At 35.5% G+C, this 26427-nt stretch overlaps 1 protein-coding gene across 1 annotated transcript in view; it reads left to right on the top strand.

The window, feature by feature from the left end:
- The first annotated feature begins 250 nt into the window (after positions 1–250).
- GPR137B (G protein-coupled receptor 137B) overlaps positions 251–26427 on the top strand; it is a 93398-nt gene continuing 67221 nt past the window's right edge. Inside the window, exon 1 of the mRNA XM_051993554.1 lies at positions 251–752. Coding sequence (XP_051849514.1) covers positions 384–752 — 369 coding nt within the window. The 5' untranslated portion in view covers positions 251–383. The remainder of the gene's footprint in view (positions 753–26427) is intronic.

Here is a 26427-nt window from a genome sequence, read left to right as displayed (position 1 = left end):
AATCGCTGACAAAGGCAGCCCTAATGAATCACTCCGGCAGCGCCGCGATCATGTGGTGCCGGGGCCGGCGGACCCAGGGCAGCCAAAGAGGAAGTGCGAGCTTGTTTTCTTTCAGTTTCTGAGCTCCCAGCCTAGCAAGATGAAAGGGGGCGGCGGCCGGAGCAGGAGCAGCAGCGGCAGCGGCGGCCGGAGCAGCAGCAGCAGCAGCAGCAATAGCAGCAGCAGCAGCAGGGGGAGCAGCAGCAGCGGCAGCAGCGGCAGCGGCGGCGGCGGCGGCGGCGGCAGCAGCGGCGGCGCCTGCAGCCTCCGCGGACGCAGCCCGAGGACTCCATGAAGTCCGAGCGGCGCCTGCAGCCCAGTCCGGCCGAGCCCTCGCGTTTCTGATGGAGGTCCCTCAATGGGACCCACTGAGAAATGACTCCCTGCCTCCCACCCTCACTCCAGCCGTCCCCCCCTACGTGAAGCTCGGCCTCACCATCGTGTACACCATCTTCTACTCGCTCCTCTTCGTGTTCATCTACGTCCAGCTCTGGTTGGTCTTGCACTACGGGCACAAGCGGTTCAGCTACCAGACTGTCTTCCTCTTCCTCTGCCTCTTCTGGGCCTCCCTGCGGACCATCCTCTTCTCCTTCTACTTCAAAGACTTCGTCGCGGCCAACTCCCTGAGCCCCTTCGTCTTCTGGCTGCTCTATTGCTTTCCCGTGTGCCTCCAGTTCTTCACCTTGACCTTGATGAACCTGTACTTCACGCAGGTGAGGCGAGGGGGTGGGGGTGGGGGTCCGCAGCCCCCGAGGGGCCTCAGCAGTGAGGGGCTGGCGGACTTGTCAGTCAATCGGCATTATTCAGCATCTATTATGGGCTAGGCATTCTGCTAAGTGCTGGCGTTACACAGAAAAGCAAAAAACAAGGGGCTTACTGTTCCCCGGGAGACCCGACATGCAGACAATTATGGACAAACAAATATAGATGGAGGATAACACCGTCTGTCTGTCTGTCAGTTTGCACCTGTCCAGCTTCCCTCTCCACCAACTCACTAACTCAGCCCTTCCTGAAAACAGGAGCAAAGGGCATAAGGATTTCAGTTTCAAGATTTGGTTTCTAGGACAGAGGAATGAGCGTGTAAAAAGGGATCTGAGTGTGTTAGCATTTCTACCATTCCACCGGTAACCCTTCTCACGAGGCTCCCCACCTTTTCCTATTCCCCATTCCCTCCAGTCCTCAAGAACCTGGAATAAAGGTGTGCAGGAGAGGCCATCACACAATAAATTATGTTTTCCCCTTAACCATCACTCTTACAGTTTAGGTTGTTTCCCAGGACTAACCCCAGGTTCTGAGCTGAGCTCATTCTGGAGCGTTTAGGGGCATTTCCCACTTTGGGAGAAGAACAGATTCAAGGGTCAAGGTTGTAGCTTCTAGAAGGCTAGAATCTCTTTTATGTCCCCTGTAAAGCATTTCTGGTCTCCATTCAATACAGAATTCCTCCATGAAGTTACTCTTGTTGGGGGAGGGGGGAAAAAGGGGCTGCTTCAATTTCATATTCTAAGTCCAAACTCTCCTCCTTGGGAGCATTTAATCACCTTTTACCAAAGGAATCTTAATGAATTGAGATCTACAGGCTCATTCCCCACTGATTGCTACACAACCCTGAAGAGCTGTAAACACTCATCTCCATACCTAATATGAGGTTAGGCTGGATGCCTGAGTAAGGACCTGGCTTCCTCATCATAGAGGCCAAGGGAAAAGAACTATAAAATTTGGTTGAGAAACTTTTATAGGAGCACAGGACCAATTTTTCTGAGACTTATTATTAATAGCCCAATTTAAGGACAGGCTGGTTGACCCTGCCATTGCTTTGACATCAATATAGAATTAATAAAAGTCATTACAAAGCATTTTCCAGTTAGCATATGAATTGCTACAGATAGAAATAAAAAAAGTGACTCCCTCATAACCATCCCCTATTATTTCACTAAGGCACTAATATTTTCTCTTTCATTAAGAATCAGACCAGAGAAAATGACCATTCTCTTGTCTTCTGATGAGGTGATGAAAGGTTATGTTGTCTAACAGGCTGAGCCTAGTCATGTCAGCGAGTCCTTCTTTTGGTGCCATTAACTTCTTGACCAACTCTATGTCTTAGAAATGTATAATAATAAATAATAAAATTATTTTTATATGGATGACAATAGAACTTGTCATACCTGCCCTTTCTCCTGTCTTTTTTTCTCTCAGCCCCCTTCCACTCTCCATGTAGTGAAAACAATACTGTGAATATTTGAATGAAACATTTTTGTATGAAAATATAGCATATTATTAATATCTACTAAATAGTAAGGTCAGTGATCAAAATGGAATTATTCTTGGTACCTTTCACTGGTCTGTTCATTCATACAGCTATTTATTCATTTATTAACCAATCAGCAATCATTTGAATACCTACTATTTGTCAGGATCTGTGTTTAGTGTTGGGGAGAAAGAAAGGAAAAAAGGAAGAAGAAAGAAAAAAAGAGAAAGAAAGGAAGAAGAGAAGAAAATATATTCTCGAGGCATTTGTAATCTTTTGGGGATATTTTTAGCTTATTTTTAAATTTTAAATTCAATTTTATTTTCAGCTCCAAATTCAGAAGTTTACATTACATCATGGAAAACAAGATGTACAAATATAAGTAAATACAGAATGAAGACAAAGCAAATGCAAGGAATTTTTATTCTTGGAGGAGGACCTGGTTGGGAGGCCTTATCTAGTTCCTGGCACGTGACTGAGCTTTCTGGAAGCTAGGGATTCTAAGTAATTTGGGAGAGAGTAGATAGTGTAGGGAGACAGCTTGTATTATGGCATGAAGATGGGAGCTAGAAAAAGTGGCAGGTTATTAGGACCAGATTATATGAAAGGGTATAAATACAAAAAAGTAAGCTGGGCCCAGATTATGAAAGGACAAAGGAATTTTGTATTTGATTGTAGAGATAATAGAGAGTAATTGACACTCCTAGCACTGCCTATGTATTAGATCCTTTTGGTTTCTCCAATTCTTCAGCATATATTTATTTATTTTTCCACATTTAATTTTTCATTTTATTTTATTTTATAATAACTTTATATTGACAGAATCCATGCCAGGGTAATTTTTTTTTACATTATCCCTTGCACTCACTTCTGTTCCGATTTTTCCCCTCCCTCCCTCCACCCCTTCGCCTAGATGGCAAGCAGTCCTATACATGTTAGATATGTTTCAGCATATATTTATTGAGCATCTGCTATGTTCATAGTACTGTGATAGATACTAGAGAAGATTTTGTTGTTCATTTGTGTCCAACTCTATATGATCCCATGGACATTTTATATGGAGTTTTCTTGGGAAAAATACTGGAGTGGTTTGCCATTTCTTTCTCCAGGGCATCCCCATATTACAGATAAGGAATTAAGGCAAATAGGAGTTAAGTGACTTGTAAGGGTCATATAGGTAATAAATGCCTGAAGCCAGACTCAAACTCAGATTATCTAGACTCCAGGCCCTGTGCTCTGTCCACTATAATACCTAGTCATCCCCTACTAGAGAATATACAAAGTTAATAATAATTGATATGGACATGGTACTTTAATTTTATAAAGCACTTTATGTACATTATTTTATCTGAGCTTCACCATAAACCTCTGTACAGCTACCACAGGTATTACTATTCCCAGGCTCAGAGATATTATCTAACTTGCCCTTGGTCACACAGCTTAAGTCAGGACTTACATGCTGATCTTTTTGATTCCAAATCTAGCACTTTGTGCAACACTGAAGTCCTTTTGGATTTCAGTCTAAGAGTGTTAAATTATATATATATATATGTGTGTGTGTATGTATATATATATATTATGCACCAATGAATAAAGAATACAAACCGACATGAGTTCTAAGGATGGTAGGAAGGTCCCTAATGTCAAGGAAGGGGGACCCTTAGGATAGGCTTAGGATCATAGCTTCAGAGCTCAAAGAGATTTTAAAGGTCATCTGTTCAATCATTTTATGGTTGAGAAAATGAAGACCGAAGATCACACAAGTAGTAATTGAGAAAATTGAGATTTGCACTGAGGTGATAGGTCTAATAGTTTTAGAGGTCTAAGAATCTTTAGAGGTAATCAAAGCTAAATCTCGAATTTTATGGATCAAGACTTTCCCTTCCCTTTCCCTTGAAGCACATTGCCTCCCTTTCTTGGTAGAAATAGCACTTGAACTAGAGGAGTGAGTGGAGAAGGGACTTTCAGGTGTTTGAAACTGAACAAAGGCCAGAAGATAGAAGTGCAGAGGATCATGTACACACTTCTTTGTCAACATATGAGCTGTATTTACTTTGTCCATTCAAATACTATGCAAGTTCACAAGATTAGAATGTGGGACTTGGTGATCGTCAGGGCCTCTTCTGGCTTTAAAATTATATGTTTCTATCGTATCATAATTTTAAATGTCCTTAATACTAGAAGTATTATCAACTTTTTGTTGGGTTGCAAAATGAATTTGAGAAATATGGAGTTATATAGGTAAATATTACTGTATGGAATGGTGGATAGAATGCTAGCCTTTCTTATTCATTCATTCAACAAATACACAAAGATATATATATATATTATGCACCAATGAATAAAGAATACAAACCGACATGAGTTCTAAGGATGGTAGGAAGGTCCCTAATGTCAAGGAAGGGGGACCCTTAGGATAGGCTTAGGATCATAGCTTCAGAGCTCAAAGAGATTTTAAAGGTCATCTGTTCAATCATTTTATGGTTGAGAAAATGAAGACCGAAGATCACACAAGTAGTAATTGAGAAAATTGAGATTTGCACTGAGGTGATAGGTCTAATAGTTTTAGAGGTCTAAGAATCTTTAGAGGTAATCAAAGCTAAATCTCGAATTTTATGGATCAAGACTTTCCCTTCCCTTTCCCTTGAAGCACAGCCTCCCTTTCTTGGTAGAAATAGCACTTGAACTAGAGGAGTGAGTGGAGAAGGGACTTTCAGGTGTTTGAAACTGAACAAAGGCCAGAAGATAGAAGTGCAGAGGATCATGTACACACTTCTTTGTCAACATATGAGCTGTATTTACTTTGTCCATTCAAATACTATGCAAGTTCACAAGATTAGAATGTGGGACTTGGTGATCGTCAGGGCCTCTTCTGGCTTTAAAATTATATGTTTCTATCGTATCATAATTTTAAATGTCCTTAATACTAGAAGTATTATCAACTTTTTGTTGGGTTGCAAAATGAATTTGAGAAATATGGAGTTATATAGGTAAATATTACTGTATGGAATGGTGGATAGAATGCTAGCCTTTCTTATTCATTCATTCAACAAATACACAAAGATATATATATATATGTTATATATACATATAGATATAGATATAGATATACATAGATATACATAGATATATATTTATAACACAGTAGACTTAGGTACTAAGGGAGATGGCACAACTAGTGGGATTAGCACTAGCAAGAGAGTTGGGGACCTAGATTATAGGCCCCACTCTATCACTAAGTACATTTGGTCTTCCTGACATTGGCCAAGTTATTAAAGTTCTTTTAGCCTCAGTCTTGTTGGTATAAAATTATCAGAACTTCTTAATTTTTATTTCTCTTCCTTCCTTTCTTCTTTTCCTCTTTTCTCTTTATTCTTCCTTCTTTCCTTCCTTCCTTCCTTCCTTCCCTTCCTTTCCTTCTTTTCCTTTTTCCTTCTTTCCTTCCTTTTCTTTTTTCTTTTTTGTGTGTCATGGACTCCCTTGGCTGTCTGGTGAAATCTATGGAAGCTTATGAATAATGTTTTTAAAGAATTGAAGTAGTGCTAAATTTCAATTAGAAGTTAGTGAAAATAAAGATGTCATTATTTTTATTCTCCAAGTTTGTATGTCCCCTGAATTCTGTCTTTGGATCTCCAGAGAAAGGGAGAGGGGTTCTGAGAATTCTAGAACTGATACATGATCTCTAAGATTCCTTTCAACTCAATAAGCCTATGACTCTTTTAAAAGCTTTGGTATAAAATTGAACATGTAGTTCTTGAACTTTGAATAGTATAAAATTCAACACATAGTTCTTTCCTCCCCACTTTTTTAAGGGGGAAAAAATAGTGGAAGGAAAAAACAGGAAGCTAAGGTTGCTTACTAATGATCATATGGCAAGTAAACCTGAAGCATGATGAGAAAGAGCTTGTAGGTCTTTGCTGCACCATCTGCTGGTTAATAAGTAAATGCCTGGCCAAGGGAAGAGTTCACACCCATACGGTGCTTTCTTTGGCTGAAGATGTAGCTGGGCAACAGCTCTCGCCTGAGAGGGAAGCTTAGGGGGGTCATGCTCTTGACTCCTGTTCTCCCAGGTCTGCAGAAAGCATTTAGCCTGGTAGCAAAGTACTTATCAGCCTAAAGCATAGTCACTCCCTGATTAGAGGAGGCGGTATCTCAGATTTCTTACAGATCAAAGGCATTTCTTAGTTTTTTAAAATAGATAATTCAGAGAGTTGTTTAAAGTTGTTTACTAGCACTAGGAAGAGAGCAGTGTTGATTGTAGGGTATATTTTCTTTTGATTCCCTTAGCCCCAATCCTGGGTAGATTTTTGAATCTCACATAGAAGGACCATTGTCTTATATTTAGAATAGAATAGTAGTTTCAGAGATTGAAGTGGTAAATACATACACTTCTGAGATGAGGAAAGTAAGATCTAAGAAATAATTGTCTAAGATCATTCAGTTAGTCAATGACAGAGCTGAGATTAGAACTCATTTATATAGTGTTTTGAAGTTTGTAAACTCTATACATCTTATTTTATTTGATTCTTATAACTCTATGAGTTAAATACTATGCTTGTTTTTCTGATGGGAAAACAGGCGGATGGAGGCTGACTTGTTCAGGGTTACACAGGCAATAATTATCTGAGTCTAGATTTGAATTCTGGTCTTCTTGAATCCAAGTCCAGGATTCTTAAATGTCACCTCATTAAAACATGTGTACACACATACATACACACACACACACCCATTTTAGTGAGGTGACATTTACATATGTACATACATATACATACATATATATATATAAAACACACAAATCTAAATCTTTAGATATATAATATTTTAGGAATTACAGAGTACTTTACAAATATTATCTCATTTTATGATGATATATTGAAAGATAGGTGCTATTATTTTTATTTGTTTTACAAATGAGGAAATTAAAAGAGATAGCAGTTAAATAATTTGTACAGAGGTCTGAAAATAGATCTCTGGGTCCAGTGCTCTATCCACTGTATCATGTAATTGCCGATAACAGATAGCATTTATGTAACTAGCACTTTTTTTTTTTTTTTACAAACATCAGCTCCTTTTATCCTCACAACAACCCTGAGAGATTGATGCTATTATTATACCCATTTTACAGATGAGAAAACTTGAGGCTCAGAAAAATTAAGTAACTTGCTTGAGATCACACAGTATCTGAGGCTGGATTTGAATTCAGGTCTTCTTAACTTCAGGTCCAGCTCTGTATTCACTGTGCCAACCAGTTGCCTCAGTTTCCAAAATCCTAACTTTCAAATTCATTAATGTTTCTTTACTACAATATGCTTCTTTTGCTTTTATTATCATGTTTGTTCCTTGTAGCTTTTATGAGGTAAGTGGATTATTTACCTTCTATAGATGGAAAGAAACAATGAGGAAATGAACGAACCAAACGAATATGATTTTCATTTTTATTCTTTCAGCAAGTACTTATCAGCAGTACCTTATCATAAATATGTCATATGAGAATAAGGCGGCAATGAGGTCATATGGGGAAATAAACTGCACTGAAGGTCAACCGATTGTAGGTTCCATTTCTAGATGTACCTTGGATTAGTTGTATGACCCAAGGCAAATTATTTAAACTCTGTGAGCCTCATCTCTGAAATGAGGAGTTAGGATTAGTTAATTTATAGGATCGCTTCCAGTGGCTGAAAATTAAATTCCATTATAGTTGTATAATCCAGTCCCTGCCCCCCAAAACTACGGAGGGAGACAAGATAAGTATGCAGGAAGAATAAATGTTAAAAAAAAAAAATCAGTTGATGCTACAAGGATTAGGAGAAGGAAAACCTTGAGATTTTGAGGTCAGAGCAGCCTCATGGAAAAGATGGATCTCAATTTGAATGTCTCTCTACTCACAACCAACACCAGGGTAATTCAGGGCTTCATCTGCTCTCATTTGGGTTCTGATAACAGCTTGCCATGTTTCTCTCAATTTTTATATTTGTTGTTTCTTACAATGCAGACATATTCTTCAAATAATTGGGCATTTACTCTGTTTTCAATTCTTTGCTACCATAAATGGTACTAATGTTTTTTTGTCTTTGACTTCTTTGAGAGTATGTGCCTAATAGTGAAGTCTTTGGGTTAAAAATAGAGAAATTTTAGTTACTTTTAGGACATAATTCTAAATTGTTTCCCAGATGTTGGAATAGTGTTCCACCAATCATATATTTATATCCTGTCTCCTTACAGCCTTCCAATACTGATTAATATTTTATCATCTTTTCTGATATTGTCATTGCGAAATGAAGCCTCAATTTGCATTTCTCTTCAGTGACTCAGAGCAATTTTTAATAAGGTAATCAATAGCTTACAATTCTTTTGAGAACTGTTCATTTCTTTTAACCACTTATCTATTAATGAATACATCTTGGACTTATAAATGGATTTTTGATTACTAACATATCTTGGATATATAAGTTCATTAGTTATGGATTTGTGATTACTGACATCTTGGATATAAATCCATTATCTGAGATTTTTGTTGCAAACTTTTTTTTCTTAGTTGGCAGTTTCACTTTTTATGCTAGCATGATTAATTTTGCTCACACAAAAGATTTTCAACTTCATATAATCAAAATGATGTTTTATCTTTTGTGAGCTTCTCTATCCCTTATTTGGTTAAGAAATTTCCCCTTAGTCATAATTGTGAAAGATAACTATCCATTTTCTTTTTATTGATTTGACTTTTTTTGTTTGGGTAGATTATTTGTTTAGAATTCACTGTTATTCAGTATGCGATCTTAGGTGCTACTCTAAACCAACTGTTTACCAGTTTTCACAGGTATTCTCAAACAGAAAATAGTTTACCAGATAGTTTGTTTTGGGGTTTAACAAATACTGGGTTACTGAGTTCAGTTGTTTCTAGCTCTTGCTCCATTGAGCTAGTTTTCTGGTAATTAGTACTCCCAAATTTTGATGATTACTGCTTTACAATATAACTTGAAGTCTGAAAATGCTTTCTTTTCATTTCTGCTTATTTTGTTTATATCCCATGAGAGTTAGGCCTTTTCCCTCCTTCAAATAAATTTTGTTATTTTTTTAATCTAGTTCCATAAAATATTTCTTTAATACTTTGATAGACTTAAAATAAATCAAATTAATTTGTGCATATTAGTAATTTTTATTACATTGACTTGACCCAATAATAAATGGTGAAAAGCTTTCAAATTATTTAAATCATTCTTTATTTCTTTAAAGAGTAGTTTCTGTGAGTGTATTTATAGAAGTCTTGAGTGTATCTGACTCCAAGATATTTTCTGGATTTTGTAGTTATTACAAATGGGATGTTCCTTTCTATTATTTCCTCCTATTTTGTTATTACTGTGTATAAACACAAACAATTTTTGCAGATTTATTTTATATGTAGCTACTTAATTGAAGCTATTGTTTCATTTAAGGTTTTTTTTTTTTGATGATTCTCTAAGATTATATGTATTTAAATATAAAATGACCACTGAGTGCCCTATGCATCCATATCAATGTCTAAATTACTCCACATTTTTTTCTTCCTTGAGAAAGATTGTTTGCATCTTAAAGTTTTCACTCCTAAGAACTTCCTATTCTTCTTAGTCTGACTTTTCCTGGAGCATTTTCTATCACAGTCTAAATACAAATCTTTGCTGTCTTGCCCCAAATAGACTATTGTAATGCCTTTAACCTCCAAGATCAAATAAATCTTCAAGCAAAAAGCTATGTATGCACTTTCCATCATGGCTTTAGCTCAGGTTCTGGCTATGGTCTGAGAATGACTCAGACCAGTATTTTAATCAAGTAGAGATTTAAAAAAATCATTCCTGAGGGGCCACCATTCCGGAAAGGACTCACACAACTTTAGCAGTCACGGGTTTGTTTCGTCAGTGGCTAGGAAAGAACCTTGTCCCAGACCCCTCAGACTTAGTGAGTGTTTGAGACTAGATACAGCAATAGAATATATTCAGCTTCCTCAAAATCCAACTTGCCTTTAGCCTCAGGCCAAGTATGACAAGTTCTTGCCATTATAGACAGTAATTTTCGAAAACAGTGGAAAGCTGAAAAATCTTGATGCAGAATGAGGAAGTAGTAAGGGTAAATGTACTAAGAGTCAGGAGATTGAATTATTTTGTTCTAATTTTTTTTTTAATCTGTACACAATCATTGTTAACTGAGATTACTTCATAAAGACATAAATAGTTATCTTCCTTTTTTTTTTTTTTTTTTTACTGGAGACCACTGAAACAGGTTCAAGGCAAAATTAATTGTATGTCCTTATAAAATAATTTCAGTTATTTTCCTTATTTTTTAAAACAAATCACTGAAACAAGTTCAAGGCAAAATGAATTGTCTTTAATTATATAATAAATTCATCTCATATACCTGAGGTTAGAACTTGATTCTACCCAGAAACTTCATTCACTGTTTAGCCATAGGTAGACTGGCCTATAGAACTCCCAAGATCTTCAAAACGCTTGAGTGCTATCAAAATCATATTAAAACATAACTGAAAAATATCTAACAAAATAAAAACAATACCACATAAATAAAGTTAATTTGTGGTTTTCTACGTCAATATTCTAGCTGGCAGGGATCTAGATTTGTTTGACACCTTTGGCTTGGATAGAACTATTTAACTGAAACTATTGTCTCATTTAGTTTATTTCTTTTAATGATTCTCTGAGATTATATGTATTTAAATATAAAATGAGCAGTGAGTGACCTATGCATCTACATCAGTCTCTAAATAGTTCCTCGTTTTCTTCTTCATTGGGAAAGATTGATTAGATCTTACAGATTTCATTCTTAAGAACTTCCTTCCTACTCTTCTTAGTCTGGACAAAATGTTTTGTCTAAATTCTAATTTCTGACATAGCCGGGATCTCAAACCCCTTTTAACATAGTGTACTAGTAGGAGAGTTTGGCAAGCTCTCCTTAAGAACATCTTTCACACTTAAATAAATTCTAGTGCTAGGAAGGACTTGGAGAACATTTATTTTAGTTTGCTTATTTCAAATGAGCAAGCTGAGGTCTTTAGAGTTTAAGCAACTTGTCCAAGTTCATATAGCTAATTGATGGTAAATTTGAAATGAGAATCTCTTGTTTTCTGATTCTCATTTCTTACTGTAGCACGCTGCATCCAGGAGACTTCAAAGTAAAAACTGAGTCATCCAGGCTATATCAGAAGGGGAACAATCTAGGATTTGGAAGTGACCCTAAAGGTCATATGATCCAACCAATCACTACAAATCATGTGAATACAGATTATGTCTAGTCTTATCTTTTGTTCTTTTTGCCAATTTGCAGATGTGAGATAAAACCCAGGGTTGATTTGATTTGTCTCTTCTTAGTGTTTTGGAGCATGCTTTTGATGCGGGAAAGCTTCCTTTCTAGATTCCCACCCTCTCCTAGTTGTTAATGTAAATTGCCCTTTAACTCACAAATCCTGGTCCCTTTGAATTCCAATAGAAGATCTGACCTGTTCCCAGCCCCACCCGGATATGAGCCAACTTTGGGGCTACAACCGAAAGCCCCTCGAGCTAAGTCTCCTATTATAAAAAGGCCACGCTGGGAACCCCTCTTGGCAGAGATTCCAAACATGGCTACCATGTGAGGACCCTCTGTCCACTGGACCCTCTGTCCAGTGCCCTCCTTATCTCTACCTTCGCCTATACTTTAACTTTGCTTATCTAATAATAAACCTCTTTTATCAATCTAGCTCTCCGGGCCAATAAATGCTTTTATTGGGAACTCGCACCGCTACTAGACCACCTTGCGCCGAATCTGTACCCCAAACCTGCCACCAGACCTTAACTCTAATTTCATTTAGGTACCCCAAAGCTAGACCTCAACACTTTCATATGGATGCTAATACCTGGGGTACACTCCTTCAGATTCACAGGGCAGGAAATTTAGTTTGATACCTTGAGCATTCCTGGGCAATTCCCCATTTTGTCACCCAGAATTAAAATCTCATTTCCCATTACAAATCCATTAAGTAAAAGCAAAGTCAGAGAGCTGAAGGAAAACACCTAAGGCCCAGGAATTTATGCGGACTTTCACATATTATTCTCACTAGTGCTTACCTGTCTGCCCACCAATCAGGAGGCTGCTTTGCCTGTAATTCTACATACCATGACAGTTGAGGTAAGATTTCTTTTTCCCCTTCACTATGAGGCAGGAATCAATGTGTGGGATAGGGAGAAAGAGAATCTTGTTTTGGGTTAACTATCTCAGAAGAGCTATCCAGACCAATTTAGAGAGACCATTTACAACTAGAATGTTAAAGTTCTGCCATCTGGCAGACTTTTTCCCTGCACCATCACAAATAAGATTATTATGTTATTTTAAATTTTCCATTAGTCTGATCTTGACAAATGTCAGCAAACAGAAACATTTCAGTATATGAAGAACAGAAAAAGAAGATTGTATATTAAACTGCAAATCTCCATAATGGACAGCTTGGATTTTTTAAGTATAAACTAAATTCAACACACTCATTCTCAATCTGTCCTGCTTAGTTGTTTTTTTTTTTTTTTTTTTCCCTTCTGAACCTCCTTCTGTTCTATTTCTAAAAATACTTCATTGAACTTTTTTTTTTCCTTTCTTTTTTTTTCTTGGTATTACTATAACCTTTCCTTCCTCATCTCCCCAGGCAAAAAAACCCATTCCATTAAAATAAAATAAAACAAGTCTATACATTGGTCATGTCTGAAAATATATCTTATTCTTTATCTCTAATCCATCACTTCTTTGTCAAAGATGTGGGAAGGATGCTTCAACAATTGTCTTCTGAGTTGTGATTTATCTACATTAATTAGAATTCTTAAACCTTTCAAAGTTGTTTTTTGTTTTTAAACGATGTTATAGTCATTGTATAAATTGTTCTTCTAGTTCTGTTCTTTCTTCCTGTGAAAAACTACTTATTCAGACCCAAGGACAGGACACAGGCTTATATCAAAAACTATCCCTACACCTCATTCCCCCTCTTTTCCATTGCTATAGAGACCCCAACTCCAGGCAATGAATTTTCCTCAGGTCTCCAGAGCCAGTTTGGCCATAGCCCTTCAGGAGCAAAAGCCTGCTTAGGGCTGCAACCCACCAGTAGCATGCTGAGGAAAGCAGGCTCTGAACTTCCAGGGCCAGAGAGAACTGAGAAACAGAGGGAACAGGACAGACCGCCAGGACAGAGCATCATGTACATGGGGACCAGTCCTTCTGACCATCCAAAAGCCAGCTGGAATTAACACTGATGAACCAAGAATTTCTCTGAGCCTTTTTGAGATTCAGTCTCCTAGATTGCCAACTCAAGACACTTAGTGATTAAATTTAACAATTCAATTCAGAAACAAGTTTTGCAAGCCTTCTGGAGAAAGATCTCCAAATGCAAAGAAAAAATATTTGAATAAAGCCCGTCTATTCCATAGTCACTAGAAAAAAAGAGGAGAGAAGGGAATAATATTTCCTGAAGCTCAGGATGATTCATCCTGAAAATCTGAACTTAACCATACAGAACAAAAGATGGACATTCAGTAATAAAGAAGATTTTATTTTATCTTTTGAATGCAGGAAAGATTTATTTTACATTCTTACAAGAATGGGTGCCTCGATGAGTAGAAACACTTTTGAAACTCCAAAGGCATCATTTTATTTCCTATCCTAAAGCACAAGTTCTCCCTGATTCCCCATTATATTGAATGTTACAGAAGTTGTGAGTCATGAATCTCCATCCCTCCAGTCCCTGCCCCAAAGGAGCTTCCTTTCTACAAGTGGGGGAAGATAACAAAGGAAGACCCAGGACAGAGAACAAAAGATTGTTTTCAAATCTCAGACCATTGCCCAATAAAGAAGACTTTAAAAGATTTTGAGAAAGAAAATCAGATCAAGAGATATTCGTTTTCTCTTGAACACTCCAAACAAAAGAAATGCAAGAAGAGTGAATAAATGCAGCAATCAAAGACAGGAATAATAATAAAGTGACTATAAAAAAGACCAATAACAGATTTCTTTTTAAATATACCCAAGGAGATAAAGAGATCAAAGGGAAAATCTGATCAAGGTAACAATGAAGAGACAGTCAGGGGTATTATGGGCAGGCCCTGGCAGCATCCTGCCTACAAGTGAATTGCTTTTTTTGTAAGACTAGATTATAACATGGGAATAGACATTGCTCTGGAAAGGGGGCACAATGAAAAGAGGGAATCCATGGAATGAGCCCTAAAAGGCAGTGACAGAAAACAGCTAGAGGGGAGACCCTAGAATGGATATCTTGGAAATTTTGATAGTATAGAGACCACAGAAGAATATACATACATACATATATATATATATATACACACACATATATATACATATATATAAATCAAGATGAGGGCCTAGAGTAAACAGAATATGGGCATTGAAGAGAGTGAGAGAAATCTTTTTAGGAAATGGTATAAAAAACAAGAAATTTAAGAACTAAGGAATAGGTTAGTATAAGGGGAGGAAAGGAAGGGGGCATATCAAACAAGAAGAGGGGTTCAGGGGTGAATGAAAGAGAGACAATGGGAAAAGACCCATATTTGAAAAAAAAAGATTAAAGTAAAGTAATACAACATAATTGCATCCAGAATAAGGAGGGAAGTGGTCAAATTGGAAAAAAGAAATCTTTGACTAATAACGATTTCCCAATGGATTAATGGTCAAAGGATATAAACAAACAATTCTCAAAAGAGCTATAAAGTATTTATAACTACATAATAAAATTTCCTAAATAACTAATGAAAGAAATGCAAATAAAAACAACCATAAATATTTGGGTATTTATATTAGGTGTATTAATTTAGGTAATTATATTCATATAATTACTAGGAATGTTTTGGTAGGTAGGCTACCAAATATTTTATATATTCCATAGTTATTATAAATGAAATTTCTGTTTTTGTCATTTTGGGTAGGCTTTATTGGTAATATGTAGAAAATTTTATTTGTGTTGATTTATTTTATAATCTGCTACTTTGCTGAAGTTATTGCTTGAACTAATTTTAGTTGATTCTCTAAGGTTCTTTAAGTGGCACATAATATCATTTGTAGAAAGTGGCAATTTACTCTTTGCATGTTTATTACAATTCTCTTTTTTTATCTTATTGCTATAGTTAGCATTTATAGAACTATATCAAGTAATAATGATGGTAATGGACATAACTTGCTTTACTTCTAATATTATTGGAAGGGCTTCTAAGATTTATTACACAGATGCTGGCTTATTGCTTTAGATACTTACTAGTCAGCATAGTAAGGAAAGCTTCTTTGATGCTGGCGCTTTTAAAAAATGTTTTAACAGGAGTGGATATTGCATTTTATTTAACTTTTCCCTGTATTTATTAACCTAATCATATGGTTTTAAAATTATTTTGTTTTTATCATAGACTATGTTTGTAGTTTTCCTAATATTGACATAACAGCTAGATGGTACATTAATAGAGTGTGGGCCTAGAGTCAGGAAAACCGGAGTTCAAATGTGGTTTCAGATCCTTACTAACCTGTGTGATTGTTGGCAAGTCATTTAATCCTGTTTGTCTCAGTTTACTCATATATAAAATGAACTGGAGGAGGAAATGGCAAAACTACTCCAGTATCTTTGCCAAGAAAACCCCAAATGCAATCCAGAAGAGTCAGACATGACTGAAGCAATTGAACAATACTGAATCAATCATTCCTGTTATTAATCCAATCTGATCACAGTACATAATATTTTGAATGTTACTACTATTTTATCCTGTATTTTTATGTTACTATTCATTAAGGATGTTGGTTTATAGTTTTTCTTCTATAATTTGCTGCTCCATGATTTGGGTATCATAGCCATATTTATATTCCAGAAGGGAGGTGATAGGAGTCCTTCCTTTTTTATTTTTGCTCAGAGTTTATGTAATGTTAGAATTATTTGTTCTCTAAATATTTGATAAAACTAACTTGAAAATCTAACTATTCTTGGGAGTTTTCTTCTTCATAATTCCTTAAAGGCTTTTTTCAGGTTTTTTTTTTTTCTGAAATTAGGTTATTTTAAATGGTTGTCTTTTTACATCAGAAAAAGTAGGAGTTTAATTGCTTAAAAGAAATGAAGAGGTGGAGAAGATATAAAAATAAGAATATTGAAAGATATTTGTGAATATGTTACCAAGATTTCCTTGGACATTCAAAAATAACAAAAAAGCTGATTGAATGTGATGAAGCTTCTGATTAAAAGTGAAACGGTCTCTCCAATGTTTTTTTTTCTTAATACACATTAATTTTAATCAGTAATCATTTATTAAGTACTTAATATATGCTAGACATTGAGGAAAAAAGACAAAAATAGAACAGTCCTATTTTAAAGAGGTTATTAACTGATAAATCCAAATATATTATATATACTTGTTATATATATAATGTATATTAATATAAATAGATATATGTAATTGTAATTTACAAGGCAATTTAGGAGTTAGATACAACAAATGAGGGAATTCTATAAGGATTATATTATCTAAGAGTTATATCATATAATAGTATAGTATTATGTAAGGGAAAACAGATTGTGTGAATAGATACAGTAAAGAAAGAAGAAATATATATAAGAAAAAGCAAATAGACAAGTTTGACTGGAGAAAAAGTGTAATTATCCTGTAAAGATAAGCTGCAGGCAGATTGTAAAGGATTTTAAAGCCACAGAGGAGTTTGTTTTTAGACCTAGAGCCAGTGGAAAACCATTTGAGTTTTTTGAGCTGGTTCAGTGACCTTTTCAGACCTTTTGTGTGGAGGATAAACTGAAAAGAAAAAGAAAATGGTTGCAAGGAGACCAAATAGGAGGCTGTTACAATAGTGCAAGCAAGAAATGATCAATGCACCAACCTATTTATTGCCTATGAGAAACATTTAAGATAATATATTTACAACCATTGTTATAAATTTATAATGTATTTTTCTATCTTACTTTATGTGTATATTATATGACATTCAAAAATAATTTTTTTCCTGTTTAAGAAAAGGGTACAAGATGCAAAACCAACAATTTTGGTCACTGGAAATTGCCAATTATTTTGCTGTACTTTATTATATTGAGAATATTGTCTTTCTTGAGCTTTTAGATAGCTACTGAATGAATACAAGAGACCCACTTGGGTTTTACTTGGGATTTTACATAGCTTGCATTTTAATTCTTTGGTTCTTTGCTGTTTCTATTAATATATAGCATTATTTTAATAAATATTATAACCCCAATTTACAAAAAAAAAAAAATTAGTGCTTGATATCCTAGGAGTAGAGAGAAAAGAACCAATGTGGAAGATATTGGGTAGATAGAATCACCAAGAGTTGGTGATGTACTGATAAGGGATGGAAGCAATAAAAGGTTGAGGATCATTGAAATCCTGAATAGCAAATAAATTCTGTCCTAGATTTGTTGAGATGTTGAGGGACATCCAGTTGGAAACGTCCATTAGGCACTTGTGAACTAGAATGGATGGTACTTAGGAAAGAGATAATTGAGAAACATCTAGTTGGAGGTGATAGTTGAGTCTACTGGAACTGATAAAATCATCAAGAAGGAGATAACAGAAATAGAGAAACAGAAATCTGACCTGAGAAATAACCCTGGGCAGTGTCTTAAGTATTTCATGAAATAGGTTAGCCAGATAACAATAAAGTACTTGCTAACAATAAAGTGACTTGCTAACCTTTCACTTTATTTTTATTCTGTGTAATCTACAAGATAGAATATAACCTGAGCTATATCTATCCTGCCAAAAAGGTAGTTTCCTGAGATTGCCTTATGAGAGAAAAGGGATGTAGCAAAATACATATATACCTTTATTTACACAGACACACATATACCACAGAACTTACTAGTTTTCCTTCAGAACTTTCAAACAAAGGGCATTTTTTTTTTTTTTTGCCTCTGTCCCCAATGATTAGAGATTTATTATGGATAGAGGCAGTCTTCAGAACCATAAATACGTGAATTCAAGATTCTGATACATACTAACTTTAATATTGAACAAGTTAACTTCTCAGTGATCTAGATCAGTGTTGTCAAACTCAATAGGAAAGGACTCGTATGGATCACATATTGATTTAGAAAATCACAGATTAACTTTATATTTTAATTTATTTTGTTAATCATTTCCCAGTTACATTTTAATCTGTTTCTGCTGCTACTCAAGGCCTGGATTTGGCACTCCTCATCTCTAAGATTGAGTTGCAGCAAAGTTACTGACCCACACTGGTAGAGGGAGTTTCCTCATGGGGAATTGTCTATATCAGTGAAATATCAGGTCCAGTTCCTGCCAGTTCCTGGCACATTGCAGCTATTTAATAGCTATTTCTTGAATTGTGTGAAAATTGGGCTCAGGAATTCATGCTACAGAGAATAATCTCTGTTAAATCATATGATGATCAAAAAGCCTGTTCCCACTTTTATTCAGAGACACAATTCTGTTGTATTGAAAAAGGGTCAAGACAACAGGAATGAATGGAATGGATGCCAGATTCCAGCATGGTGAGGCTGAATCAGTCAGTGATACTTAAAAGAGATTTCTCCGTCTTGAAAAAAGGATTTGTTTTCTTTCTCTTTTTAAAGCAGCCCATACTTTACAGAACATGCTATCTATATAACACAAAAATCATATTGTAAAAAGCATTGCTCTTAATAAATTAATGCATCATTATAAACTGTTACTGCCTTTGACTTTGCAGGTAAATGACTCTACATCCTGGGATGGGACAGTGGGCTCTCATTCTCAACAGCTGTTAGGTAATATGGCCTCCTGTAAATGGCCTGTAAAGTGTGACTGGCACCAGACAACTGAGTGGAGTGATTTGTTTTGTGATCAACACTCATTCCCTTGAATGAGTTGAAGTCATACCCCAATATTGTCTTATTATTCTGAGACCTAGATTTGTTTTCCCCCTGACTTGATAACTCATATATGTCTGTTCTAGGATTTTTATGGCTTTCTCAAATTACAGTCCAAAAAAATTTTGTTTCCTTTAAAATAAAAGCAATAATGAAATAACAAAGTCTAGCAAATATAATGAGCAAAATTACTCAATTGAAAATATCAAAAGGATGCTGCAGATAATGAAAGTTTACGGTTGGAAGGGATCTTTGAGTTCATCTCTTTTGGCCTCCTCAATATGAAAACGAATAAACTGAAGCTCAGAGTATTATAGAATATTGTTCAAGGTCATACAGCAGAGTCAGGATGTAAAGCCCAATCTTTTAACTCAAGTTGAATTTCCTTCCTTTCTCCTTCCTTGTAACCTTCAAAGTAAATAGATTATTGTCGCTATCAAAAACAATACTTGCATTTCCCAGTATTTCTGTCTCCCTTTACCCAATGAAGCTCTTCCTTGTAACAAACAGAATTAAGCAAAACAAATACCTTGACCATGTCTAAAAACAAATTCCAAGTTTTCCACATATGATCTACCACATCTTTGCTGAGAGGAGGGAGATATGCTTTGCTGCCAGTCCTGAAGACATAGTTGGTCACTGCATTGATTAAGAGTTCTGATGATTTTCAGGACTGTTTTCCTTTGCATTATTGTGGTTCTTGTGTAATTGTTTCTTTGGTTCTACTTATTTTTCTGTTAGTCTGTGTAACCCTTACTAAAGTTCCCTGAACTCTTCGTATTCATCATGACTTATCCAATAGCATTCTACATATTTCAATATTTCATAGATCATAGTATTTCAGCCATTTCCTAATCAATGGACATTACTTTGTTCCCAGCTTCTTAGCTCTAAAACAAAGTGCTACTATAAATATTTTTATGCATTGCTCAGTTCCACAGGAAGTGCTTCAATCCAACTCCCTCTTCCTCCCACATGTATAAATGGGACCTTCTTCTCTGATTTTAACTTCCTTGGGGAAGTTTCCACTAAGTGTGGAAAGTTTTCAGTGGAAAGTCAAAGAAATGAATTTACTGCTTTAGTCAGATGCTATTTCTTTTAAAAAGAACACTTTTTCATTGGGAAGAAGATGGTTAGTACCCTTTTTAAAGTGTGTCAAAACCACATTAATAACTCCTGCTTTATTTTTATTTTTGCAATTAAAATATCACTTTGGTATAATGAATAGATTTACAAATTTCAATTAATGATCTGTATATCAACCAGTATCTACTACAAAGATTTTCTAATATTGCTCAATGGAATAATTAAGGAACAAGATGGTCTAGTTTGCCTTCTTATAATTAAAAGCAGATAGTTGGATGTCCTAAGGAGAAAAATATACTTCTGTGGTTCATTGAAGCAGGATCCAGCCTGTACTTTTATTTATTTTTGATTAAAGCCTTTTATTTTCAAAACATTTGCATAGATGATTTTCAACATATACCTTTGCAAAACCTTGTGTTGTGGAAATGCTTTTCCTTTCTTTCTCCCATCTCCTCCTCTAGACAGCAAGTAATCCAATATATATATTAAACATGTGCAAATTCTTCTATATATATTTCCACAATTTTCTCACTATACAAGAAAAATCAGATCAAAAAGGGGGGAAATGAGGAAAAAAACTAAGTAAACAATAACAAAAAAGTGGAAATACTATGTTGTGATCCACACTCAATCCCTACAGTCCTCTGTCTGGGTACAGATGTCTCTCCAGCACAAAACCATTGAAAGTAACTTGAATCACCTCATTGTTGAAAAATGTCCATTAGAATTGATCATTATAGAATCTCACTCCTTCACAAATCTATTGAAATTGGTCTAATGACCTCATTGTTGAAGAGAGCCACATCCATCAGAATTGACCTTTGTATAATCTTGCTCTTGGGGTATATAATGATCTCCTGGTTCTGCTCATTTCACTCAGCATCAGTTCATGTAAATCTCTCCAGGCCTTTCTGAAATCATCCTCTTGATCATTTCTTATAGAACAATAATATTCTGTAACATTCATATACCATAACTTATTCAGCCATTCCCCAACTGATGAGCATCCACTCAGTCTCCAGTTCCTTGCCACTGCAAAAAAAGTAGCCTGTACTTTTCTGGAATAAAATAAAGAATTATTGAGATAGAAGGTCAGAAGAGAAGATTAGATATTAATTGTCCATATCCAATCATCTCTTTGGTAGATGCAGAACATTTTCTCCTTATGACATCCAACTATCTACTTTTATCTATATAAAGGCAAACTAGAGCATCTTTTGCCTCAGTTCTTGCACTGCATGGGTGTTTCCTTAAAAGGCCGAGACTCCCGCTGCATCTGAGGCTATCACCAGTCCTGCAGAATCGTATCTTGCTACAGAACTCTGTAATCTGACCCTGGAGGAGAGAGTGACTTTGTACAGTTCTTAAATCTAATACACTTGCAAGACAAGACATCACTCTGCTGCTGTGATTGACCCTCTTCAGCGAAGGATGGACAAACATAAATACAACAAAATAACTTTTATCTGATCAGCACTGATCTGTTTCTAGGAAAACCTTGGGAATATAAATCTAATTTGGTGTTAATTGGTCAGGGATTGGGGATATGAGGAGTACTCTTCCAGTCCAGAGCAGCCACAATAATATTGAAATATCCCCAATATTTAGATCATTTTCTTGATAGTTAGTGGGAGTTAAAGAAAGGAAAGGAGACACCATATTAATCTCTGTTTTAGGAATATCAGTCATTTAGATTCGATCAGGGACGGTTTAGAACCAGAACCAGCCTTCTGGATATGCTTCAGATGATATTTCACTCTTTAGTTTACTGTGATACAAAATGATGCCCTTGGAATTGGGAAGGAAGGAAATTTGATGCCCCATTAAATTTGCTTTCTTGCTCATCTGCCCTATCATTGACTAGCCTATGGCCTTGAGGTGACCATTTCACTTCTCATTTCCTACTTAGCTCCTTCTGTAATACTCAGACTAATAATTAAGGCCTGAAACAGTAAAGTGGTAGCCTCTTTCTTAAGCTGTCATGGATGAAAGATTGCCTATCTGTGCATCAGACTGGTAGCATCACTATAAGTCTCACTGCAATTGCTGCAATCTCAGTTCATAATTTATTCCCCGGTTACTCTTCTGGCTGGCCCTCCCCATTATTGTGACAACGAGATTATGTTTTGCACCTTCAGTAAATTCAGTCCCTTTGACATTTGTGGGTGTTAACTGGCCAGACAGGGAGAAGTTAAGAATGAGATGTTTTCCATAGCAGACTGGAACTACCTGCCATGACCTAATATGAGCCACCCATTAATAATGGTGAATTATATAAGAATTACATAGCAAGGAAATCTTGTCCAATTCAATGCTAACTGGCAAAACAAAGTAATCTATGTTTAACACGTTAAAATATATGTTAAATATATGAAAAAGCTGAAAAATATATGCTTTTTCAATTTTGATTGTCTTTTAAACTTTAATTTTTTTCAATTAACAATCATTTATTTTCTCTTCCTTTTACCTCCCTAACCAATACATTTGAAAAAAAAAAAAAAGAAAAAACCCACAAATCCATATAACATGATGGGGAGGATTCTGGGAAGATGGTAGAGTAGGTTGACAACTTTCAAGCTTTCCAGATTTCCCCCACAAACAGAACATATTTGCCGCTCAGGCAAACATAAGTGAAAAATCAAGAAGACTTGAGGGTTTTCCCGATATAATGGGAATCTGAACAAAGACCCTGGACTTGAAATTAATTCATGTGAAGTGCAAACATATCAAGGCTATCTCAGAGGAAACAGCAAAGGGGACCCCTAGGTTAGTTAGGAGTGGGGGGAGTCTCAGCAAGAACCACAGAGACTTTCACCTCCTGAACTGTTTGAAGAGTCAGGGTTTGAGTCCGGGAGGATTGAGTGATCCTCAGCTGATTGGGAACATCAAGCCCTGCTGTGCTGCTGAGACAGGACCTGGGCAGAAGGAATCAGCACCTGGTGAGTGCAGGAGTAATAGGCAGGAACATTGCTGGCTGTGGGCACGTGTTGGAGGGTGGAACTCTTGGTTTAGGGTTTCTGGTCAGAGCAGAGGTAGGGTTTCCATGATTAGAGATGCTTTCACTAATACTCTTACTTAAAAGGAATGAACTAGCAAAGAAGAAAGAATCCTATCATTGAAACATATTATGGGAATAAGGAAGACCAGGTTCATCTTCAGAGGAAGATACTTGAATAAAAACAAATTTCTACCCCAAAGAACAACATAAAAAGATTCCCTATCCAGAGAGAATTTAGAGAACAACTAAAAAAAGAATTAAAAAATCAAATGAGAGATCTTGAGGAAAAATTAAAAATGAATAAAAAAAACCATCTGAGAAAAACAAGATTATGAAAAAATTGTTAACCAACTAGAAAAGGAGGTACAGAATCTCAAAGATGAAAATAATGCTTTGAAAATTAGAATTGGGCAAGGGGAAGCCAGTGAAGGTATGAGACCAAGAAATAACAAAACATTATAAAGAATGAGAAAATAAAACAGAATGTGAAACATAAGAAGTTGTGACCAAAAAGAGAACCTTGACAAATAATTCAGGAAATAATCCAAGAAAATTCTAAAGTAATAGAACATGAGAGGAATGTAGAAATAGAAAAAAAATCCATGGATCACCACCTCTAAGAGATCCTTTGTGGAAAACATACAGGAATATTATTGCTAAATTTTGAAACCCTCAGATCAAAGAGAAAATTTTGCAAGAAATAAGGAAAAAAACTCTTCAAATATGCTGGAGCTACAATTAGAATTATATAAGACTTCTCAGAAGTTACAATAAAAAACTGCAGGGAGGAACAGAGAGAGAGACAGAGACAGACAGACAGACAGAGACACACACACACACAGAGACAGAGACAGAGCGAGACAGAGAAAGAAAGAGATAGAAATGGAGAAAGCGAGAGAGAGCTTTTTAAAGACATCATACCCTATACCCATCATTTTCCTCTTTGTTTATGGTATAAACCTATTTCTAATATCACTGGGTCAAAGAATGTTTAGTTTAGTTATTTTATGGGTATAGTCCCCAACTTTTCCAGAATGACTGGAACTATTCCCATCACCACGAGTAGTGCATTAATCTGTCCAGTTTGTCATAGCCCCTCCTATATTTATCATCTTTCTTTTCTCTTGTCTTCTTCATTTTTATTTGTGTGAACTGAAATTTAAGTTATTGAGAATTAGAAAAATGCATATTTCTTTATTAGTGATTTCAAATATTTTTTCATGTGTTTATTGATACCTTGGATTACTTCCTTGAAAATTACCATTCACCTGCTTATATCTTTTGTCACTTGGGAAATGGCACTTCTTACATATTTAAATTCAGATATTCTATGTATTAGAAATGAGACCTTAATCAGTGAAATGTACAGCAGAAATTTTATTTTGGATGAATGAGAAAATAGAATGATGACTTGGAGACATTATATTAATTATTTAGGGCACAGAATGAATAATGAATATATAAATATATAACTATTATTGTGGGGGTGATTATATAATTTATAAATATATAAAATATATGAACTTTAAGCTGTTAATAGAATACACAGTTCATATGATGATCCATTAATAGACTCCTTTTTTCAGACCTTCCTTCCCCAATAATAATAAGAAAGTAATAATAATAATTCCATAATAGTTATATAAAGTACCTAATAATAATTATAATAATAAACTAGACAGCTTTGTTAATTATTAGCTAGTTCCTAACTATCTGTCCAGGGAAAGGCAACATTACTATAGATGCTCCTTTTTTTAATAGGCTCCTTTTTTTTCAGGCCTCCTTCCCCCAATAATAATAATAATAATAAATTAATAATAATAACAATTCCATAATAGTTATATAAAGTACCTAGTAATAACTCTAATAATAAATTAGGCAGCCCTATAAATTATTAGCCAGTTTCTAACTGTCTGTCCTAGGGAAGATCAGCATTGCTATAGATACTCTCCAAAGCATTTCTAGTTTATTTTGTTCTTTGCTTCAGACCCTCCTAATTTGTCATATTTAATTTAATATTGTTCCCCTTGGTAGAATCCATGATGTAATAGGAACACTAAATTTGGAATTGAATATTGAATATTTAGCACTTGGTCACTTGCTACCTCTTAATAAGAGGTTAAATTATATAACCTACTTGGATCTTGGTTTTCTCAGTTCTAAAATGAAGGCATTAGCACACAGTTTAAGGGTTCTGGACTTTGGGCCCAGGAACTTATTTTTTAAAGAAATATTTTTATAATTTTATTTCTACTTCAGGGCTCTCCTCTGGGCCCTCTTCTTCTAGGTTATCTCATTTGATGAACTTATGAGCTCCTATTGGATTTAATGATCCCTCCATGCTGATTGATGATTATCAGATCCATTTATTTAACCCTAACCTCTAGACTTTCATTTCTAGCCCTGTTGGAAATCTCAATTGGATGCCCTGAGGAGGGAGGGATGAGAGAGGAAATATGCATTTACATAATACCTACTATGTATCAGGAACTGTGCTAAGTACTTTTTAAAATATTATCTCATTTGGCCCTTACAAGACCACATACAAGAACAGGTATGTGTTATTATTATTTTCATTTTACCATTGAAGAAACAATTGATTTGCCCAATATCACACAACTATTAAGAGTCTGAGACAAAATTTGGACTTTGAATTGTGACTCTGATTTACATCTCTCCTCATTCCAGTCAATCCTCTATGCAACCGTCAAATAATCTTTCTAGAGTTTAGTTCTGACCACATCAGTCCCCTCTGTTCGTTCAACACCAGTGGCTTCCTATCATCTCCAGAATAAAATGTAAAAACCTCTGTTAGACATTCAAAGCCCTTCATAACTCGGCCATCTTCCACCTTTCTAGTTATCTTATACCTATTCTGCCATCACTAATTTCTCTTTCCCTGAAATTGATAACAATTTAATATTAATATGATTAAAATAATTGACCAAAGTAATGTTAAAATTAAGTTAATATGATTAATCAAAAATAATAATTATTAAATATTTATTTAATAATAAATAATATTTTATTATTAAAACGATTGAACAAAGGAAAATGGTGAGAAGGCTCAATTAGCACAGAGAGTATTGGTCAAAACTAGAGTTATTTCACCAAAAGAATCTTTGGTTGATGTTATTGGGATGGGAGTAGGGAAGAAAGAAGGGAGAGGGAACACTACCGAGG

Source organism: Antechinus flavipes, chromosome 4, assembly GCF_016432865.1.
Source record: "Antechinus flavipes isolate AdamAnt ecotype Samford, QLD, Australia chromosome 4, AdamAnt_v2, whole genome shotgun sequence".
NCBI classification, from domain to species: domain Eukaryota; kingdom Metazoa; phylum Chordata; class Mammalia; order Dasyuromorphia; family Dasyuridae; genus Antechinus; species Antechinus flavipes.
Note: the sequence above shows the minus strand (reverse complement) of the source record. Positions and strands in the feature narration are given on the sequence as shown.